The 22,892-nt window shown below is 38.5% G+C and overlaps 1 protein-coding gene across 2 annotated transcripts; it reads left to right on the plus strand.

Annotated features, from left to right (window-relative positions):
• Window positions 1-2,761: 2,761 nt before the first annotated feature.
• LRRC58 (leucine rich repeat containing 58) lies at window positions 2,762-22,892 on the plus strand. Of its 2 annotated transcripts, XM_044670075.1 has the most exons (4): window positions 2,762-3,297; window positions 19,034-19,162; window positions 20,512-20,789; window positions 21,861-22,892. In XM_044670075.1, the coding sequence occupies exons 1-4, from the start codon at window positions 2,780-2,782 to the stop codon at window positions 22,067-22,069; spliced, it is 1,134 nt and encodes a 377-aa protein (XP_044526010.1). In that variant the 5' UTR covers window positions 2,762-2,779; the 3' UTR covers window positions 22,070-22,892. The 2 variants fall into 2 exon arrangements, with proteins under 2 accessions (XP_044526010.1, XP_044526012.1); XM_044670077.1 differs by lacking the exon at window positions 19,034-19,162.

A 22,892-nucleotide genomic window follows, 5' to 3' on the forward strand; every position in this document is an offset into this window, starting at 1 on the left:
ATGTGGGGACCTAGTTGCCCATTAGTAATGAAGGAGACTCATGCTAGGTGTGCCAGCTAGAACACATCAGAAAGTCCCTAATCACACTCCTTCTCCTTTTTTTCTTCTTTTCTTTTATATCTGTAAGTATTAGGGCAGAAAGTCCCTAACTCCACATAGAGTCCCCCTTATTGCTCCCCCTCCTACCCTGCCACATAGGCTAAATCTGCTCTGCAACAGAACCAGGTGTCCACAAGGGTGGAAGAGGGTGAAGATTGGGTTTAGAAAGGTGATCACATCCTAGGAGGAGGACAGTATTGGTTGTTCAATTGTGAAACCCTCCAGGGCATGAGGAAAATCCCCACTTGAAACTATAGTTAAATACCTGTCTCAAATTCAGTGGGTGCTTCCCAACCGAGTTGCATCTCTGTTGCAGATACTCTCTTCTGGAAGAGTGTTAACTTTGAAAAAAAAACAGAACTATTAAATAGTCAGAAAAGCCACTCTTTAATTAAGGAAAAGGGGGAACAGGACTGATTAGGCCTCCACTCCGAGCCTTATGCAGAGTAGAGGATTGAACTCTACTTTCTCTGGTCCCTGACCTCCTGGGAGTCCTACTGAGATAGATGAATGGAACCAGAGACCTAAGACTACCTAAGACAAAAGGGTATTTAGCATTTACCTTAGAGTCCATTTATTCAGTCTGCAACTGCTAGTCTGAGATTCCCTTCAGGGTGGATTCTCAGGGGAGCAGGGAACAAGCACAAGCTTTGGGGGTCTCCAACCTACAAGCTATTCCTAAAACTTGAGGTTCATTAGATCTCACTAGGCCCCAAGTTTGGGGTCTCTAGATTCCACATTGACAAGAGAAATAAACCAATTTGCTCTTTGTAATTTCAGAGTCTTATCTTTTCATTTTGAGTCAGTGGGCTCATGTCCCACACAGTAATAACTTTTAAATAATATTATTAATAATTCATTTTAATAGTTCTACTATTTGCCAAAGTCAATTCACCTTTTTTTCCTCCTTTTGTTCAATTTTAGGCCTAGCTCACTGCTCCTTTTTGCATGTCATGGCATGTCACCGGCTGCAAAAGAATTCAAAGTGAGGATACCCAAAGGGCAATGGAGAGACGCATAGTCATTGTTACCATTGTTACCTCATTACAAATAAAAAAGGAATTTTGCAAAAGTAGCACAAAGAAATTTTGCAAAATTTATTTAAAGAGTATCATCAGAAAAATGTATTCCCCCTTCCAAGATATGGAGTATCAACCTTGAAAAACAAAGAACCACCAAAGTAGTTAGAAAGAACAAGTCTTTAATTAGGACAAGGTAGACAACACTCCGATTGGTCACTACAGGGAGTCAAGCTAGAAAATGCACAGAGCCAAAGCTCTGTGTCTCTGGGAAGTGTCTCCCAGGAACTCCCCAGAAGATTTTCCCTAGAACAGAAGAATTTGGGGTCTCCTATACCTTGTGGGAAATATAATAGAACAAGATGGTTCAATTGATTAGCTTTACCCTGATCACAAGGGAAGTAGGGGGAAAGTATGATGCAATGGAAGAAACTCCTAAGACAAAATAGGGTATTTAAGATTTGATTACATCTACTAATTCTATCTAAACTGAGATCAATTGGTACTCAAAAGGTTTATTGTTCCGGCTGAGACAAGGTCAGTCCGGGACTTCCCTTAAGGCAAGTTCCCAAGGCACAGGGGCAAACTTAGGGGTATAACTGGCACCCAAGCAAAATCAAAGGAATTTAGGAATTTTAGACTTCATCTGACCGCATCCAGTTTGGATGAGTTCCCAAGTGGTCAGTTTGTTTAAGATGTCTGGGTACAACAATCCCAGGATGATTTCTCTAGTGGGAGAAAGAAGCCTACCGCAGCCCATTAGGAAACAGAAGTTCTGGTATACTCCCTAAAGCCTGGACAGTGTAGGTACTTTTTTTTTTTTTTTTTAAACATAAAAGGGAGAGGGTGGATGATGTAGGATCCTTAAAAATAAAAGATGCTTGTAAATCGATAGTTGGAAGCTTGTGGTATCAGTTGTAATAGAGTTCTCACTGACCAACATTGCAAACTTTGCATTAGATCAGGGTACAACCTGCTGCGAGAAAGAGCTTACGTGAAACCGTATTGGCAAAACTCAAATGGGTCAAAGACCTCGAGTGACCTGGGAGTGGGGGTGGGGCTGGAGGTAAGAAATGAAAACTCTGCCACAGCCAAAGAAGATTGCACCAGCACCTACGAGCAATTTACACAAGCACAGGACACATTCACCTTCCTCTGCATTACTTAAGCTCACAAATGTTCCACTTGGACACGGTAGATGCAAATGTCTCATGACATCCAGGTTAAACCAAATGACATACAGAGATCTTGCCCCGAGACAGCGAGGCAGAAGCTGAGACTAGAGGCTTGCTAAGTCCTCTCTCTGTCCTCCCGTACCAGCGAGAGCTGCTAGCCCCGAGGGGTGCCAGAACTTCAAACTCCCGGGATTGGGTGTCTCTGAGACTCGACACGTGATCCTGGTCTCTACAGAGGGCGGTCTGGAGTGGTCCCGAACCCTCCTTCCAGGGACCTCCCTCTTTCCCACCCCCATAATTAGCATTTAGGAATAATCCTCCTGCCCGGACGCAGCTCCAGAAGGCTGTATACTCCAGTTCCGGGGCCCTGGCGGAAGCATCCCGAGACCGTATATCGCGCACAATCCTCGCACAGCCTGAACAGGAAATAGGCGGGGCGTATCCTGGTTACAGGGCCGCTTGCTCGTCTGCGTGAGATTGGGAAGGATGGAGGAGGCCGGAGCGGCGGCGGCCGTGGCCGCCGGACCTGGGCCCGTGGCCTCTGAGTCGGAACTGAACCTGTCTCGCTTGGGCGTGTCCCCGGAGGCCTTGGCGCTGGAGCTGGAAGTGCGGGCCGAGGAGCGGCGGGGCTCCCGCGAGACGCAGCGGCTGCTGCTGCCGCACAACCGGCTGGTGTCGCTACCGCGGACGCTGGGCGCCAGCTTCCCGCAACTGCAGCTGCTAGATGTGAGCGGCAACGGGCTAGTGGCGTTGGGTCCCGAGCTGCTGGCCCTGCGCTGCCTGCGCACACTGCTGGCCAAGAACAACCGACTCGGCGGGCCCGGTTCCCTGCCTAAGGGCCTGGCCCAGGCGCCGCTCTGCCGAACCCTGCAGGTGCTCAACCTCAGCGGCAACTGCTTTCAGGAGCTGCCCCCAGCGCTGCTGGAGATGAGGGCATTGCAGACACTCAGCCTCGGCGGCAACCAGCTGCACACCATCCCGCCCGAGATCGAGAACCTCCGCAGGTGAGCGGGGACATGCCCCCCCCCCTCTTGTTTCTACCTCTTCTAGTGCTCCTCCAGAGGAGACCCCAAGCCCCTCGTGCCCCAGAATGAGATCTCTCTACTGCCCCTCCAGGGCTTTGCAGTGCACAACCTTTGGGGGAGACCCTCTCTACTGCACTTTAACTCCAGGGGAGACCTCGACCTCCTAGACATTGCCTCCAAGGAGAGATTCCCCTGCTAATTTCCAAGCAAAGATCCTCTACTGCTCCTCCTCCTGCGAGAGACATTCTTTACTTTTTCTCTGGGAAGATACTCTCTTCTGATGCTTCAGGAAGAGAATCCTATAGTCCTCCAGGGAAACCTCTTAGTTCTTGACTTCAAAGGAGAGCCCCTGTCCTGGTGCCCAGTCATCAGGGGAGACCCCCCCCTTCCCATCCACCCCCACTCCCTTACTCCTTCTACAAAGGAATATCCCTCCTCCTTTAGGACACACTGTCCAGGGAGAGACTGCCCCTTCCCCCTACACCCATCCCCTGGGTAAGCTTCACCCCAGCAAAGGAATCTCATCTAGGTGTTTCCTAAGGGAACACAGAACACAGTAGGGTTTTTTAGGACTGGTGGTTCCTTATAAATCAGGTACTTCTCACTACCTCCACTTGACAGATGAACACACCAAGGTCCAGAAAAGCTGAAATAACTTGACCAAGACCATGCATGAAATGACTTTAATATACAGTGTGGTAGAAAGAGGCTGGATTAAGCAATCAAACTTTGGGCAAGGCACTTAACTTTAATGGGCCTTGGTTTCTGTATCTGTGAAGGGAGTGGTCTAGATCAGTGGTGTCAAACTTGAGTAGAAACAAGGACCCTAAACATACATAAGGGCAGTTTGGTGATCCAGTGGATAGTTCCCAGTATGGAGTTTTGAGTCCAAATCTGAACTCCGAGGTTTCCTGGGCAAATCACCTGACCCTGTTTGCCTCTGTTTCCTCATCTGTAAAATAAGCTGGAGAGGAAAATGGCAACCGCCCCAGTATCCAAGAAAACCCGAATTGGGGGACAGGGAGAGTCAGACAGGAATGAAAATGACTGAACAACAATAACAAATGTATATACAAAGACCCCTGTGCATAGATTGACTTAGTTTTAAAATGTAATATCTGTGTTTTATTGTATTTTTATTTATTTTGTTAAAATTTTCCTAAAGACGTTTTAATCTGTTTTGGGCTGCATTTTTTAATCTTTCTGATCTAGATGGTTAAGGTAGAAAGTATTGAGTTTGGAATCTAACTTTCTGGGAAAGGTTTTTTCCTGTTTTCCCCTCATAATGATGTCTTCTTTCTGAAATGACTTCCCAGTTACACTATTTTTATATTTTATGTATAATATACATTTTATATTATGTTTATAATGTAATCTTTTATATTTTATATGTACTTAGTTATTTGTATGTTGTCTCCCTCATTAGAATGTGAGTTCCTTGAGGGCAGGGACTATCATTTTTTCTTTCTTTGTAATTGAAGACAGGGTGCCTGGCAAATAGTAAATAAGCCTATATTAAATACTAAGCCAGAAGGCCTTGGTCAATTCATTTAACTGCTCTAGGCTTCAGGTACCTAATCTGCAAAATGAGGATATTGAACTAGATCAGTGGTTCCCAAACTTTTTTGGCCTACCACCCCCTTTCCAGAAAAAATATTACTTAGCGCCCCTGGAAATTAATTTTTCTTTTAAATTTTAATAGCAATTAATAGGAAAGATAAATGCACCTGTGGCCATCACTGTCCCTCTGGATCACTGCAACACCCACCAGGGGGCAGTGGTGCCCATTTTGGGAATCACTGAACTAGATGGTGTTGTTGAAAGAGGGCAGGGTTTGGAATCAGAAGACCTTGTTGGAAAAATCACTTAACTTCTCTAAGCCTCAGTTTCCTCATCAAAATAAAGGATATTGGATTAGATCGTGGATTCTTAACAAGGGATTCTTGAAATGACCTTTTTAACACTTTAATAACTATTTTGATATAATGGTTTTCCATTGTAGTTGTATATATTTTATGTATTTAAAAGCATACTGAAATGATCCAGGCCTAGGGACAAGGATGCCCCTGGATTCAAGTATGACCTCTGACTCATCTGCCTATGTGACCATAGGCAAGTCATTTAACCCCAGTTGCCTCCTAGCCCTTACTGCTCTTCTACCTTTGAACCTATTCTAAGACAGAAGGTAAGGATTAAGAAAAAAGACATTCTAAGAAAAGGGGATCCTTATGAACCCCTGGATAGATGCTAAGATGAAAAGAATGCTAGATCTGGAATCAGAAGACTTTATACAAGTCCCTTAGCCTTTCTACTTCAGTTACTTCATTTGTAAAATGCAGGTATTGGACTAGATGATCTTGGCAATCTTTTCTAGGCCTAAGAAAAGCTAACCTTCAGACTCCCTCAGCTCACCACTTCATGGGTCTCTGCCAAAATGTTTCTGTTCAGTTACCTGAAGTATCACAAGGTCTTAGGTCCAGAGGCAGAGGAGACTGCAGAAGCCATGGAGTCCTTTTTTTTTTTGCATATGAGAGAGTTTCCTGGTACCCAGAGAAGACTAGGTTATCTGCCCCAAATCACATAGTAAGTGGCCAAGAGGGGCAGGATTGATCTTGGGTCGGTTGCCTTCAGGACCAGTACTTTTTCCATTGTTTTTCTGTTGACACATGAGGCCTTTGTAACAGTAATAGTCTTTAGGCTGTCATTGGCCTTTCTCTTTTCATCTGTGGTCTTACAAATAGGAATTTGCACTGGTTGATGTTTAAGGACACCCAAAGTGTAGGATCTAGTAAATAGCTACTTAATCATGAGCTATCTTAGAACATTCAGTTCTGTAAAGATCTTGGTATCAACTAGTTTAATCTCCTCATTTTGTACATGGGGAAACTAAGGACCAAACAGGTAAAGTGACCTTGATAGAGCTGGGACCAGGATCTGGGTCTCTTATTGATCACATTTTCCACTGTACCTCCAGATTTACTTTAAAACTACTTTATTATAGCCACTAAGCCTAAAGGAAAAAAAGAAGTTGTCACAAAAACAAGCCAGGAAAATAAATTTTGAGTATTATATTGAAAATGGCTTTTCCTCAAGTCATTAAATAGTCAGTCATGATCTTGACAGACTACAATATTGGGATAAATTGGATACAATGAAATTTTATATGGATGAATTTAAAAACTTGGATATAGGGAAGACCTAGTTAGACAGACCTTGTTCTGAAAAAGTTCTAGTGGTTTTACTAGATAGCAAGCTCAGCATGAATCTGCAGTGTGATATAACATCCAAAGAATGCTAATGTCATCTTTGGCTGCTCTTAGAGGAGAACATGCTTCCAGAATCTTGCACTCTGCCCTTACCTGACGTCATTTGGAGTATTATGTTCAGTTCCGAGAATCACAGTTTAAGAAAGATGTTGATAAAGTTGGAGAGGATCCAGAGGACGAAAGCCAGGATGGTGAAGAGCTTTTAGTCAGGAACATGACGATGACTGAAAGTTACCTGGGCATGTTTAGTCTGAAGAAGAGAAGACTCAGGAGAATGCATTATAGCTGTGTTTCAAGCATTAGAAGGGCTATCCTGTGAAAGAGGAATTCATTCTGCTTTGCCCCAAGGGGCAGAACCAGGGGCAATGAGTGCAAGTTATAGGGCGGCCAATTTCAGTATGATATCAGGAAAAGCTTCCTAGGCATTAATAGAACTGTACCAAAGGGGAAGGGATTTTCCTCCAGAGGTGATGGGTGGTCCTTCCTTGGACGTTGTCAAGCAAAGGCTAAACGACCACCTGTCAAGTATATTATAAAGTGGAGGCAAAGAGGGGATGGAGACTTGGTTCCTTTTGTGTATAGGTTGAACTAGATGGTTAGCTGTTGAGGTTCTTTTAGATTCAAATTTTGTGATTCTATGAAACCTGGTATGTTTTTCTTTGTAGTTGCACTCTGATGATGAAAACTTAGATTTCTTATAGGATGTATATTTGACACATTCCATTTATAACTATATTGATACAGTGCATATTTTTAGCTAGTTCCCTTCCCCCTAAGTAGAGTATAAGTACCTCTAAGGCAGGGACTATTTTGGATGTTTTGTCTTTGTAGCCTCAGGATCTGGCCAGGCTGAGAGTGGGATCATAGGTATACATACTGAAACTGTGAACTTATTGCTATAATGCAATGGTATCATACTCAAAAAACATCCTAGTTGCCCACATATTGACTTGGAAAATCACAAAATTAACATTATGTTGTATTGTATTTTTATTTATTTCTTACACATTTCCCAATTACATTTTAATCTGGTTCACTTTGCTATAGAGAACTCCCAGGTGAGAAAATTTCCTCTGCTAATAAAGTTCAACTTAGAGTATTAACCAGTTATCTAGAGCACTGAGAAGATTAGGTGGCTAGAGTTCATAACAAATAAAATGCAGAAGGATTTAAATTCAGATCTTCTTGGCATTTTGTCCACTTTGCTTCAATACCTCTTTGCTTAGCCCATAACTGAATTAAATTCTAAAATTAAGACAATTGTCTTTCTTTTAGGATAGTTTTAATAAAACACAGGAGTATAAAACTTCTAAATCTCCTTTAGTTCAAAGGAAGGGGTCTTTAGTATCACCATTAACTATATTAGCTTTTCAGCAAATACTTTTGGCTTAATCTTTGCTGACTTGTTTGGAATTGGCAGGGATTGTATCATGTGGGCAATATTGACCCTTACCCTACTTACAAAATCTTTGAAGATGAGAGAACTGAAGAAGCCTTTTTGAAGTATAGTGAATAAATTAGGTCATAGGAATACTTGAAATCAGTCCTATAGAGCAGATTGTTCCAGAATCCAAGATTTTATATTGGATTAAAGTCTATGTTCAAGGAACTGTTCTAGGTGCTGGAAATCCAGAGACAAAATGAATAATCCTTAAGGAGTTTATATATTGAGGAGAGATAATATAATATTTATAAAGTTAAGTAAAGGCAAAATAATTTTGGTTGAGAGAGCATACCAGCAGGGAATTAGAAAAAGTTTGCTATAAGAGATGGATTATGAACTGAGCCTTGGAAGTTAAGCATTCTGAGAGTTGGAGGTGATGAATGAGTACATTACAGGTAAGCAATATGCCATGCAGTTCATCATAGAGTAGTAAATTCAGGGAACAGAAAGTTGGTCCATTTGTCTGGAGTGTATAGTGCATGAAGATGGAGCAAGGTAAGATAAGGCTTAGAGAGATAAATTGCAGCCAGATTGTGAAAAATGAAATGCCAACCACGAGGAGCTTGTATTTTGACCAAGAGGCAGTAGGGAGTTACTAATGGCCCTGATCAAGGAAGTGCCATGTTCAGACCTGTACTTTAGGAAGATAATTTTGACAGCTGTGTGGACAACTAGGAAAATAAAGATTAGAACCTGGGAGACCTTTGGGATGGTCCAGGGGGTTATATATTATGACCATGTGAATGAAGAGGTGTGGGGAATAGAATTAAATGCTATTATGGAGTAACTTGATCAGATAAACTATGCTGGCTTATTCCAGGATAACGTACATATTCTCAGGCAAGATATTGACTTGATTTAACAGTTTATACATGATGATCTTTGAGTAAGGCACTTTCTGTAAACATGTAGGTTCAAGCCACTTTTAGGTGTTGATGATAAGATGAAAACATATACTGCCTACCCTTTGGTAACTTATAATCATTAGGAGAGGAAATGAGGCATGTGTATTAATAAATTATGACAAAATTTAAAGGCAGAGGAGAAAAAGAGATCCAAAAAGAGTGCTATGAGAAGGGAGAGAGAGAGCAGTTTCATTTGGACCCAGAAAAGCCTTCTCATGTAAAGCAACTCAATAGAAGTGACACTTCTTGATGAGCCAGGGACCCGTTTTTTTGGTTTGTGTTTGTATTACCAGTACCTACTAGTATAGATCCTTGCACACATGTTGGTCTTTTAATAGATACTTTGGGGGTTATTTAATTTAATATTTACTCAATTAATTTATTTGTTCATTTTGTTTAGTTTATTTATTTGTAAGTGGGCTCATAAATTTATTTAATTTAATATTTAATATAATATAATAGGAAAGGAAAAAAGGGGGGGGGGGGGATTATGGAGGCAGTGTACTCCAGACCTGTCCAAAAGTGGGAGGAGAGATCAGGATGAGATAGAACAAAACCTTGAATTCAGTTTGGTTGGAACATGAGTATATGAAAGTCAGAAAGTTAGATTGTGGAAGGTCCATCAAATGCTGGGCTGAGTGGTTAATTTTTATCCTATGTACAATAAATAAGGAGGCACTAAAGGGCTTTGAAAACATACTAGGAGTTTTAGAAGTCAGCTCCCATATAAGCAAGTATATATATTTGATCCAACTTATAGTAAAACTGTTTTACTGTCTTTTTGTGCCACGAAGTTCTAGAAGACTATGCCAGAGAGTGCAAACTTTGGCAGGTCCTACCAAAATAGGAAGGCTCTGGCAATGTACTGTCAGTCCACTTATTAAAAAACCAGGCTAAGAAATTCAGCCTGTCTCCAGGGTAGTCACAGATAATGGTGAGACTTTTGGAGAGGCAACATTTACCATATATTTGAAAAATTAAATTCCAACTTCTGCCCCCAAATTATATTAAATATGAAGTTCTTCAAATTAAACATATTAGTTCCTAAAAAGAACAACTAAAATATTAAGACGCTTGGAAAAAAACAAAAATAGATTAAAATCAGGACTGAATCAAATTTGAGTATTATGTATTTAACATTTTATTTTAGCATAGGGAATTTTGATCTCAGAGCAATTGTAATAGAACCTGACTCATAGGGCTTTGGGATTTGCAAAGTTAAATACATACATATACGTGTGTGTGTGTGTATATATATATATATATAATCTACATCTGTCTATCTATAATCTAGTTTGGTCTTCAGAACAGGTATATCCCCAATGTTCAGATGAAATAATTGAGGTTCAGAGAAATTGAATGACTTGCCTAATAAGAGTCAACCCAATATAGATGTTACTGACAGTGAAAGATTCACACCCTGGTTTTCTTGAAAGCACATTCAGCTTTCTATCTATTAGTTTCATAATTTCTTTGACTAGACTAGGTAAATGTATATAAAATAGTTAATGATTCATAAGTTAGTCACAACAAGGGTAGTATTTAAATCCCATTTACATTTCAGAGATGTTTCCAGTTTCATATAGGAAAAAAGACTAACTGACCTTGAAAATGGGTAGGATTTAAGTGGTAAGAGGGAAATAAAATGAAAGAAACAGTTTATTATTCTAAAAGGCAGTTGAAGAAAACATAAATTTAAGTAGGGTTTAGTAATTCATATTAATACTAGGGAAACTAAAATTGGTATTAGAATTGAAGGTACCCAAGAAACCTGACAAATGGACATCATAACCTCCGTTAAAACTTTTCCAAAGACTGCTAATTCACCATTTTGTGAAGCAATCTATTCTTTTGCTGACTGCTCCAATTGTCAGAAAGGAACAATTATGAAAACAACAACAAAAACAGAACAAAACAAGCTTACATTTGAAGAGATGTCATTTCCTCCTATATCTTCTCTCCTGGCTAAAGATCTACAGTTCCCTCAACTATTATTTGTCCAGCATAGTTGCCATTTTAGTTGCCTATTTCTGAATGTTCTCTTTTTTTGGCATCATTCCTAACATTTTGAGATCTTAGAAAACAAACCAAGCTCTTTCATGAAAAAATGTCTTTTAGAGGCAGAAAATACCATGTTGCATTACATCTGTCTGACAGTGGCTCTTTTTATGTTCTAATTAAATTGAAGCTCTGAGCTTACATAATTTAGTTGTGCTACTGAAAAAGATATGGAATGTATATAACTCAAAAACATCTTATACTGGACTTTACATAGGTGTTCAGGTTGCTTATTAGATTTTATTTTGCTAATTGTTTGGCCTCAACTAACAGTTTTTCTTGAGTACCAAATAAAAGGAGAGGAGATTTAAAAGCTGGCTATGGATAATGGAGAATTTTAAAAGTTATATTTTTCCAAAGCAAATAAATGTTTTTCAGCTCTGCTATGAGATGCGAAATTAGTTACATAGTGGATAGGAAATTGACTTCAGAGTCTGAATGACCTAGATTCAAGCCCTGCCTCCAAAATATACTGTGACTTTGGACAAGTCTTTATAACCTTTCCATGATCTCAGTTAAAGATGGTGTTGACCCACATTGGTAGATGTTCCCCAAGATTCCCTGTGCTAGTCATAGGTCTTGCCCCTGTCCCCCAAATGGAATGCTCCAAAGTTAGCACTATAATAAGTAGCATTCTCTTTTAAGAATTCAAGCTATAGATATCCAACTAGCTAGTTTTATTTAAATATGGTTATAGTAGATTGTTGGCATTTTAAAAATTATTTATATTAGGTATATATTAATTGTATATTCTATTTGTAAACAAGAATATATCTGCATAAGAATAGAAATACTTGTGTACTTTACCATTTTAAGCTATTGTATCTGAATGCAATATTTAAAAATATTATAAATATTCTAAAAATTTGTTTTCAAAAAATTTTTTGGCAATTTATTAAATTATGCACTAGTGATGTTTCAATCAGATCAAGAAGCCTGTTTTTTTTTTAACATTTATTTATTTATTTATTTATTTGTTTATTTATTTATTTATTTTTGGGGGGCCCTTAACTTTCAGTGTATTGTCTCATAGGTGGAAGAGTGGTAAGGGTGGGCAATGGGGGTCAAGTGACTTGCCCAGGGTCACACAGCTGGGAAGTGGCTGAAGGCCGGATTTGAACCTAGGACCTCCTGTCTCTAGGCCTGACTCTCAATCCACTGAGCTACCCAGCTGCCCCCAAGAAGCCTGTTTTTGAAGCAGTTCTCAGGGTTGATCTCAAGAGACTACTTCAAATCCTATTATTACTCTGCTAGTGAAAATCTCTTTTAGAGTTTACATGTTTTGGGGAGAGTTTACATGTTCTATATTCTTAAATACTGAAAAGTATGATTACTGAGCCATTATCAATAATATTTGAAAGGTTGTGAAAAATAGGAGAGGTAGGTACCCCAAGATTGGAGAAGGGCAGATAAATCCCCTTTTTGTTTAATTTTTTTTTTTAAAGAAAGGGAACAGGTATTTGCAAATATAAGCTGGTGAACTTGATATTAATCTCTAGGAAAATTTTAGAATGGATAATCATTAAAGAACTGGTTGATAAAACTTTAGAAAAGAATAGAATGATTATGAAGATCCAGCAGGGCTCTGTCAAAAACAAGGCATGTTAGACTTTCCCTTTTGACAAGGTTATTAAACCATTAGTTAAGAAGGAATGTTAGAGATTTTAGTAACACTTTTGCTAAATTATCTTATTACTCCTGTGGAAAATTTGGAGAGATATGGATCAGATCATAATAAAGTTAGATGAATTAAAAACTAGTTGAAAGATGGGTCAGAGTACTGTTTTCATTAATGTTTCTATATCAACATGACTGCCTCTCTTCAGAAGAGGATCCTAATCAGTCTAGAGATAGAAATACAAATAAAAACAGTCATTGCCCCTGAGGAGTTTATAATCCAGTGGAGTAAGATAGCACACAAAGGAAAGGTTTAGGAGAAGGGAATCCAAGGAGAAGAGAGGGTTTCCTTGAAAGAGTGGTCCAAAGAAGTCCAGAAGTGGTATAGCTAGTGGGGAACAGGAAGATGGTAATGCCGACCCTCACCCTGAAATGGAGGCCTGGAGCCCATGGCCTTGCCCTTCAATCACAGGTTCTACTTGGAGAGTATCAATGGATTTGGAAACAGAGGCAGATTCAATCTTACAGGATAATGAGATTTCCTAATGTTGGATGAATTTGTATTTTTTTCATATTTTTTTTTTTACATTTTTAATCAATGACTGACAACAGAATAGATAACATTCTCATCAAATTTGCACACGGCACAAAGCTGGGAGGGAGAACTAACATGCTGGATCCAAAAAGATTTTTACACGCTAAAGAAAAGAAGTAAATTGTAGGAGGTCTAGGACCTTGACTGGGGGAAAAAATATATTTTTTTATTCACTGACCTCTAACTGGAATTCTGTATTTCCTTCATTTATTTAAAAACATTCTTCTGAGAATGGGTCTGTAGGCTTCAGACTATGAGAAGGGGGTTCATGGCACAAAAAAGTGAAGAACCTTTGAACCAGAGTGTTTCATCAAATATGATGACATTCAGAAGGGATAGATATGAAGTATTGTACATGGCCACAGAGAGATCAATTTGACAGATACAAGACAGGAAGGTATAGTTTGTAATTTGTCTGAAAACAACCTCTGGCAGTTTTATATCTATTATCTATAGATATATATGTAAATTCAAGATTAGTCAGCAATATAATAGGACAGCAAGACAAGCTAATTTGCTCATGAGCAGGGTTGAGAGACATAATTTCTAGGAGTAAGGTGATCTATGACAATGTATTCTGCTTTCATTCTCTGGTTTATTGGGTTCAGTTCTAGGTGCCACAGTTTGAGCAGGACAGGTTGGTAGGTCTTTGAGTTCATGTCTTATGAGTATCTGTTGAAGATAATTAAACAGTTTAGCTTGGGATAGGCACCTGTTATAACTGTCTTCATGTACTTGTCAGAATACATTTGTTTTATTTGGATTCTATGGTAGAAATTGGGAGCAATGGATAGAAGTTGCAAAAAGGAAAATTTAAGTTTGGTGCAAGAAAAACTTCCTTACTATTAGAATCTCCAGAAAGGCAGTGGTTTACTTGACAGGTGGGTGGTGGTGGTGGTGGTGGTAATGGTAATGGTAATGGTGGTAATAAAAGACTTCCTTGGAGGTCTGTAGCAGAGACTGAACTACCACTTGCCAGATTTGGGATTAGACTGGATGAAGTAAAGGTTAAATTAGAATTTCGACAAAATAAGAGCAGCTTTTAATAATTTAACAATTTAGTTTAATTAAAAAAGAGATAGTAAAAGAATATAATAACGTGAATATAGCAAAGGAGAGAAATATAGGAAAGAGGTAGAGAAAGAAAATTTCCTGTCTATACTAGTTATCCTATAATTACTACCTAAAACTGCTATCTATAACTAACAACCACTCCACAAAGTTCCAACCCAATCCAGCCCAGTCAAAACCAATCCAATCAGTGTTTAATCCAACCCCATTTAGTTCTGTCAAAAAAGACCAACCACCTTTCAAAAAGTTCAAGAAAGAAAAAAAACCTAACAGCCCAAACCAAAAGTCAAAAACCAAAAAGCCCTCTCAGTAAGCTCAGACCCGCCATTATACTCTAGCAACTAAACTCCAACCACCAACCCAGCATTCTCCCAAGCAGCCAACTTCCTTATAATTGCCAGCCCTGTCAGCAACTGACCTCCCTTTTATCCCCCTTTTCTACCTCACTTCCTGTCTCTATGGTTTCTCCCTCCTGTCACTGTGGGCTGGTTAATCCCTACACATCTCTTTGGTAAGAGGACCTTCAGGTTCTCTCCCCCTGCTCCTCCCCCCATCCCCCCATTAAAAAAAGGAACAAAGAATTCCTTTTTTTTACAATCTCCCCTGTGTCTCCCCAATGGGTCAGTTAAACATATCTAACTTATACTTCAAAAGGTGCCTATAATATTACACTAATAGAAAACTAAAATAATAATAAGAAAAAGGGAAATAAAAGAAAAAGAAAGCAAAACCTATGGTAGGTATATCAACAAAAAGCCAATTGGGGGCAATCCCCTTTGGCATAAGAAATTTACATTCATTAAATGCTTTCAACCCCCTTCAGTTCAATCAATACTTCCCACAGTTCACTTTAGATCATCTGATGGGCAATGTAGGTTAAAACAGTTCATTTTTCTTGATTCGGGGAGTTAACAAATTCTAAGATTACTCTCAAAAGATTTCAAATCTTGCATTTTACAAAATACAATTCCCAATTACAAATAGTACAATCCTACATCTTAGAATTTAAAAAAATTATACTCTATGGACAATAAGAACCTGGAAATATAATTTAAATCTAACAAATATTACATAAAAACTAAAATTCTTTGATTCTGATAACTATTTTTTTAAAAAAAGATTGAACTTCTTATCTTGCTCAGGCTAGAATTTCTGTATAGTCTTAATGGTTGACAAGGGGACCTTTGACCTGTTCCATTTTTTTTTTTTTTTTTTTACCTCTGCTGATTCATTGCTTAAGGATCCTGGTAGCCCCATACTTCCAGGAATATCAATGCTGAATTTACTGTGGACAAACTTGGGTACTGTAGTTCAGAGCCCTTAAATTCAGGAGATTCTCTTATATCAATCAATAATGGATTACAAACACGTGGCACCTTACTTAGCTCAGACAACTTAATATTTATTGTATCATAATTAATAGCAAACATTTTAAAATCTCAAAAGGAGACAGTTATGTAGACCACTTATCTAATAAATGTGTAAACATGAAACAGTGCTCTGAATTTGTGTAGTTGAACTTACTAAATATTTTAAAATGAGGAAATGGACTCATTTTTACAGTATTTTAAACACCAGCTACATAAATGGTCCTCCCTAATGTAATGCTCCTCCCTAAATTACTTTTAACCCTACCAGAGTTGGACTTGGAATTAGGAAGACCTGAGTTCAAATCCTGCTGTCTTTGATACTATCTGTGTGGGGATAATAATAGCATCTATTTCCAAGGGTCATTTTGAGACCCAAATGAAAAAACATACATAAAGTGCTTTATAAGTGTTAGCTACTATTATTTCACTATAAGGAATGAAAGAAAACGGTGAATTGAAATTGAAGGTCTTTATTTTTCTTTTGTTCATATGGTGCTTGATGGACCACTTTTACTTATCAAGTACAGAGTAAAGAGAACAAGTGATTGTTTTATAGAAATCTGTCTCAGATATCATTAGACTGAATGTCTTCTTTTCTCATATGGTCGTCACAAGGCCAAAACCCTCTCTAAAATTAAAATGAAAATCAATGAGAAAAAGAATTCTCATTCTTACAGTTACATCCTATTTCAGAGTCTAACATTAAAGTTCATAGAGCCAAAAGGGGGTTTATCAGAAAAAGCTTCTTTTAGGAGGAGGGAGGATATTACCAAGGTTTTGGTTATTTGGGCACTTATCCTGGCTTAGATTGTAGTTATACATTAAATAATTGGTTTAAAAGATTAGTAATTAGTAGCACATAAATTCCCAGATTCTCTAATGTTTAAACACATGTTAGTCCCAGGGTGCTTACCCTTTTCCCTAAGTTAGCCCTGAAAAACACTGAATTTTTTTTTTGATAGATCTTAATAATGTGTTTGCAGAGATAATCTTCTCTAGTTCTTTTCTGTTCTATCATTGGGATTAAACCTCACAGAGACACATGTTTAGCTACCTTGGGTTCCCTCCTGAGGCAATATGGAAGAATGAGCTCTGGATTAGGAGTTTGGGAATGAGAGTTTGCTAACTAGTAGATTGGGGCAAGTTGTGTATTTCCCCAGACCTTAGTTTCCGCATCTTAAAAATTAGGAAATTGAGTAAGATAGCCTCTAAGGCCCCTTTCAGTCCTTTTGGTCTATGTTTCCCCCTAAAATGGCCATGAAGCCCCTAGAGCAGGGGTCAGCAACCTTTTTGGCCGTGAGAGCCATAAACGCCACATTTTTTAAAATGTAATTTCGTGAGAGCCGTACAGTGCTCACAGTGTGCGCTCCTGTAACAGCGCCTGAAAAAAAATTGACTTTATGGCTCCTGCAGAAAGAGCCATACGTTGCCAACCCCTGCCCTAGACATTGAAATCAGATATCGAAGATGCCATGATCATCCACTGCATCGCAGGTCACTTTTGCCCTGCCACTGGACTTTGTGATTTTAGAAGAGAGGATGAGACTGACTGTGCAACTCTTCTGCACTTCAATCCAGGTCTCAGAAAATCAAGACATCACCCTGTGATGTCATTGGTCATCTTTGAAATGAAGGAGGAATAGTCATTTCCCAAATTATCCTATGTGTGTTTTATTTGTACATAGTTGTTTGCATATTCTCTCTTCCATTAGATTGTGAGCTCATCAAAGGTAAAGACAGTTGGCCTTTCCTCACCCCAGTACTTAGCACAATGCCTAGCACATAGTAGACTTCTTAATAAATTTTTGTTCAATTAAAGAGAAAAAAAGAAATGGAAAGAAGAAATTGTGACAATTGATTGTATCATCTAGTTTTGTGGGAGCAGAGGTGGTAGGTTGTTGATATCATGGTATTTTAAGACCCCTAGTCTCAAAGCTTACTTAGTCACAAAGAGGAAATTTGTGTTTTTATATGACTTTACAGTTAAATGAAGCTTTTTTAAGAGACAAGCTATAACTGTACAAGAGCCAAAATGTCTGAATAGCTCTTTACAATTTCTGCCTAAAATTTCCCTCAGCTGATCATTTGTGGGGGGGAGGGGTTGCCCCTTTTAAAGTTTTCTTGGTAGAAATTCTGTACTGACTAGAATTGTGCAGATTTTAAGAGAAAGAAATATTGATCCTTTATAGGAAAAATTTGAGGAGAGTAAAGTAACACTGCCAGTCCCCAAGAGATCTTCTGGAGAAATCTCATGGAGAGATCTCCCCCTACCACTGAAAAAAACTCTTGAGTTATACAGTTACATTTTGTTATAAAATGCATACTGTGTCTAATTCCACTCTAATAACCAATTTGAGTATAATTTTACTGAGATGGCTTCTAAAACCTGCAGAGGGGGACACTAAGACTCCAAGTTGAATTATTTAAATGCTTTCATTATGTCATCTACTACTCAGGAAATCTTTAATTCTTTCTAATTGCGTGAAGCCTAAAGTCTAAAATCTTTAGCTTAACAGTCAAGGTTTTCAATCATCTATTGATCCTATCTTTCTACTTTTTAATCTTCTGTATTCAACTCCCATCCCAGAATCCACATCACAACTGAAGTGATCTGTATTAAACAGCATGGTGTAACTGACAGAATCCATCCTAGATTTGAGATCAGAAGCCTGGGCTCAAATTTCAGCTTTGCCACTAGGACTACTGTGACTTTGAATAAATTTCTTAACCTCTTTTGAGCCTTAGTTTCCTCCTAAAGTGAGTGGGTTGGAGAAGATAATCTTTAAGAAATCTTTAAGCTCTGAGTTCTTCAAACACACCATTCCCCCAGTCTGAAGTAGCTTCTTTGTCCCAGCCTAAGCCTTACCCATCTTTCAGAGATTAGCTCAAGTTGAACCCCATCTGTTAATCCTTTAGTGATCTTATAATCCTCCAGTAATGATATTCAAATTGATAGGACATTTTGGAATTTATAGTGCACTTCCTTTACAGTCATTTGTCCTTTGAGTAGAGCAAATATTATTTCCCCCATTTTACAGATGAGGAAAGCAAAGCTCCCAAGGGAGATGATCTAGTATCCAAACAGCTGTTTAATAAGTAGCAGCAGTGGGATCTGGAGCTGCAGGAATGTGGTGGTTTTTCCTGTGCCTCTTAGACCAGCACAAAATTTTCTTTGTCCTTCTTTGAACTTCTTTCAGATGTGCAGTGATTTGTGTTGTTATTGTTATCTATATTGTTATCTTGTTCTAGTGTTTCATTAGTTAATATTTCTTATGTCTGTGTCCTGTCTCTCCTGACAGATCATACTTATCTTTCACTATGTCTGGTGTGGCTGTGTGATAGGACTTTGAATGAGATGCTAGATCATTTTTTTCTTTTCTTTTTTGCAGCTTAGAGTTTTTGTACCTCGGAGGGAATTTCATCAGAGAGATCCCACCAGAATTAGCAAACCTGCCTTCCTTGAATCATTTGGTGTTGTGTGACAACAAGATTCAAAGCGTGCCTCCTCAGCTAGCCCAGTGAGTAGTTGCAGGATCCTTTAAATAGATCCAGATGTCCAACATTACAAAAGATAACTGTCTGCTTTCTTACCAGTAGGCGACTTATATAAGGATGGGCCAGTGGTTACTTACTTACCCAAGTTAGTAGTACATAAGAATTATGTCTCTGGGATAAACAGTTAAATTAGTTCCTGTCAATTGCTGTTTAACAGCATATAACATGCTGTAGAGGATCTGTCTTGGAATCCCATCTTGGCCCCTTACTGTATGTATGACCTTGAACAAGTCAACCTCTGGATCGATCCTTAGTACACTGATTTATAAAATGAGAGTTGGAAGGTCCTTTCCAGTTCTAAATCCTGTAATCCTTTAAGTGTGGCTTTTCCCTAAGCCTGTTTGAGGATAAATAGAAAGGGAACATAAAATTGGACACAGGAGTTATTTCCATATGTTTGTATAATCCTTTGCAATTTCCAAAGCATTTTTCATATACACTGTTGCATTTGATTATTATAAGACTCTTTCCATTTTTCAAATTAAGAAATTAAGTCAGCTAGGTTAAAGGACTTGCCTAAAATTACATAACTATTAAGTGTCAGAATCAGGAGTAGAACCCAGCTATTTTGACTCCTATTTGTGGTTTTTCTTATTTTAACATTTTTATTACATATTATAAGTGTCTTTTTTTCTTTTGTAAGCAGGCAGAAGGTAAAAATCTTTTCTGTCATAAAACTATCTTAATGTGCTTCTGTTTTTTTGAATTGTACAGAGGAACTACAGACATATTTTTCCATGGTTCTTCATACAACAGCTTTAACTTTTCACAGTTCCCTCTGCCCCATTGCTATTACACATTTAGTACAATGGGTTAGAGAGTCCATTTACTGAAATAGTATTCTACTACACTGAGGTAGAAGCAATTCTCAAGGCAGTTAAGCAGCAGCACAGGGAGGTAAACACAAATTAAAGCTATTGCTGGCAATAAGGTCAGAAGCACTGGGCCAGGAGGCCCCTTACCAAAATCCAAAAAATGGCATTTTTGTTCTTTTTTGTTCTTGCCCAAAGATTCTCAATACATCTGGGATAAAAGCTAATAACCCCACATTTTTCCAGATCCACACCACAACTTTCTTGCTGCTATTGTAGGGTTTAGTGGGGTTAATTTACACTTTCCTAGTTCTTCCAGTATCCTATCCCTAACACCATTATTCTTACCTTCTTTATTTTTAAAAGTGGAACAGAATTGACATGCATATATTTAAGGATTCTTCAAAAATATGAAGTAATTCCATTACTCATTTTTATCTATTGAGTAATTCTTGCTAATATATTTTTCTACCAATAATTTGATATTTTATTCATTCTAGGTTGAATTCTCTTCGTTCTCTTAGCCTCCATAATAACCTTCTGACATACCTGCCTCGGGAGATTCTTAGCCTAGTACATTTGCAAGAATTGAGTTTGCGAGGTAATCCCTTGGTGGTTCGTTTTGTCAGAGATTTAACCTATGACCCACCAACTCTCCTGGAATTAGCTGGTCGGACCATTAAAACCCGAAATATTGCCTATACTCCTTGTGACCTTCCTGGAAACCTTGTTCGATACTTGGATTTAGCCAGCAACTGCCCAAACCCAAAGTGTGGAGGTAAGTTTGTTTGTATTTCCTGCTTATGATTCATTCATTTGCCCATATATCACTTTTCGATGGTGTCTTTCAGCTCTGCTAGAAAGATGATTTCTTACTATTGGATATTAGTCATTGTTTCTCTGCTCATCATTCTTTTGGTCTTTCTAGCAAGAAAAGACTGTATTTATATATAACTTAATTAAAAAATTAAGTGTTTTTGCTCTTAACTATTTTGAGATCTTCAGCAAATTCTCTGCAGCTCAAGACTTTCATTTATTTTTTGACTACTTGGAATATGTGCTAGCCAATTCCAGAGCTGGAACCATCTCAGTTTGAGTTTTTGATGCCCTTGCTTCCTTAAAATCCTAAATTTCTCTTTGAATCCATTCTGGTTTAGAAAATTTCCTATCCTTTTTTCTCACTATAGTAGCTTAGAATTTGGTATTGTGCTCCATGACTATTTTCTGCTATGGCATAAAAAAACCACTGAAGTCAAAGTCAAAGAGTCAAACGTGTTCTTTATGGCAATATTTGTTATTTTATATTTGGTGACCATAGAATGCTACACAGATAGACTAGATCAGTGATTCCCAAAGTGGGCGCTACCGCCCCCTGGTGGGTGCTACAGCCATCCAGGGAGGTGGTGATGACCACACTTTTTTTGCATTACATTCTATTCTGAGTTCAATAAATAGTTTCATAATTTCCAGGGGGTGCTGAATAATATTTTTTCTGCAAAGGGGGCGGTAGGCCAAAAAAGTTTGGGAATCACTGATCTAGATTGTATCAATCTCACAACGTGGTAGTGAGGATCATATAGAAGACTGCAAATCTACCATTCTTCAAAATATTTGCATCTCCCTACTCCCTAGTTCACAGCTTTGTACCTAGTATCCACTTAATTAAGAGTTTGGTTTCAGAAATATAACTGGGTACTTACAGAGAAATAACTTGCTTTTATTTATTGAGGGGAGAAAAATTGTTTTTTTGTGCTCATCTTTTACAGCAAAAGCAGCAACCTGGACCATCACAGGACATTTTTTAAAGCAAACCATAAGTCACTTAATGATGCTTTTGTCTTCTCTGTAGGTGTCTACTTTGATTGTTGCGTTAGACAAATCAAGTTTGTGGACTTTTGTGGGAAGTACCGGCTTCCGCTGATGCACTACCTATGTTCTCCAGAGTGTTCTTCCCCTTGCAGCTCAGCTTCTCACAGCTCCACGTCCCAGAGCGAGTCCGACTCAGAAGATGAGGCGAGTGTTGCTGCCCACAGGATGCAGAAAGTTCTTCTTGGATGAGAAGGGGTAGAGAAGTGTACCTAAAACACTAAGACTGGACAGAATTGGTTAGAAAAACCAATAATATAACTTGAAGTTGTGAAAAAGCAATGAGATCGCTAGGATTTGAGGTTCACAGCCTCATCTTCTTCTTGGATGCTCATGGCTCAACTGAAGAGGATCTGGACACACCTTGTGTTGTGCCAATATGTTCAACAGGAATTAATCCAATTCCATATGTGGTTCTTTTAATAGATATAATTTGCACAGAACTGACATTTCAGGTCTTTGATAAAAGACATTAGGATCAATAGATTGCTTCTTTTTGTATGTGAAATGGCAGGTCACAAAGTGGTTTATTCTGAGGTGCCACTACTGTGACATACTATGAATGGTATAATTTGGGAGAGATGTTGAGCTGGAAATAATAGAAGGAAAAACCCAGTGTTAAAATGATCAGTCATTTTGTTCCTCTCTGCTGTACCACAACCCTAGGATTATTCTACCTTCTTATAAAATCTACTCATCTAGATTATGAAATGACTTTATAGAGCCTATGACCCCTTGTGTCCTTTGGGACCTTCAAACTATGAGAGTTTGAAGAGTATAATCTTTGTCCAAGTGTTCCTGCTTCTCTTTTAGTTTGCTGCTGTTATCCTCATTTCATTCTACCTCTTTGTCCTGGCTGTGTGCCTTCAGCTTGACAAGGATATGGGGCAGCTTATCCCAGACTTGGTGCTACCACAGCCTGTAGCCTTATTTATGTATACTATGCAAGGAACTTTACAATGTGCTTTAACACTGCTAGTAAAGCAAATAAATTCCTAATCATAATCTAAGCTCA

Source organism: Gracilinanus agilis, chromosome 3 (assembly GCF_016433145.1).
Source record: "Gracilinanus agilis isolate LMUSP501 chromosome 3, AgileGrace, whole genome shotgun sequence".
Lineage (NCBI taxonomy): Eukaryota > Metazoa > Chordata > Mammalia > Didelphimorphia > Didelphidae > Gracilinanus > Gracilinanus agilis.

Coding starts and splice junctions, on each gene's coding strand:
- LRRC58 (XM_044670075.1), top strand. CDS start 2,780: ATGGAGGAGGCCGGAGCGGCGGCGGCCGTGGCCGCCGGACCTGGGCCC. Junction 19,163..20,511: donor GTGCCTCCTCAGCTAGCCCA/GTGAGTAGTTGC, acceptor TATTCATTCTAG/GTTGAATTCTCTTCGTTCTC. Junction 20,790..21,860: donor CCCAAACCCAAAGTGTGGAG/GTAAGTTTGTTT, acceptor TCTTCTCTGTAG/GTGTCTACTTTGATTGTTGC.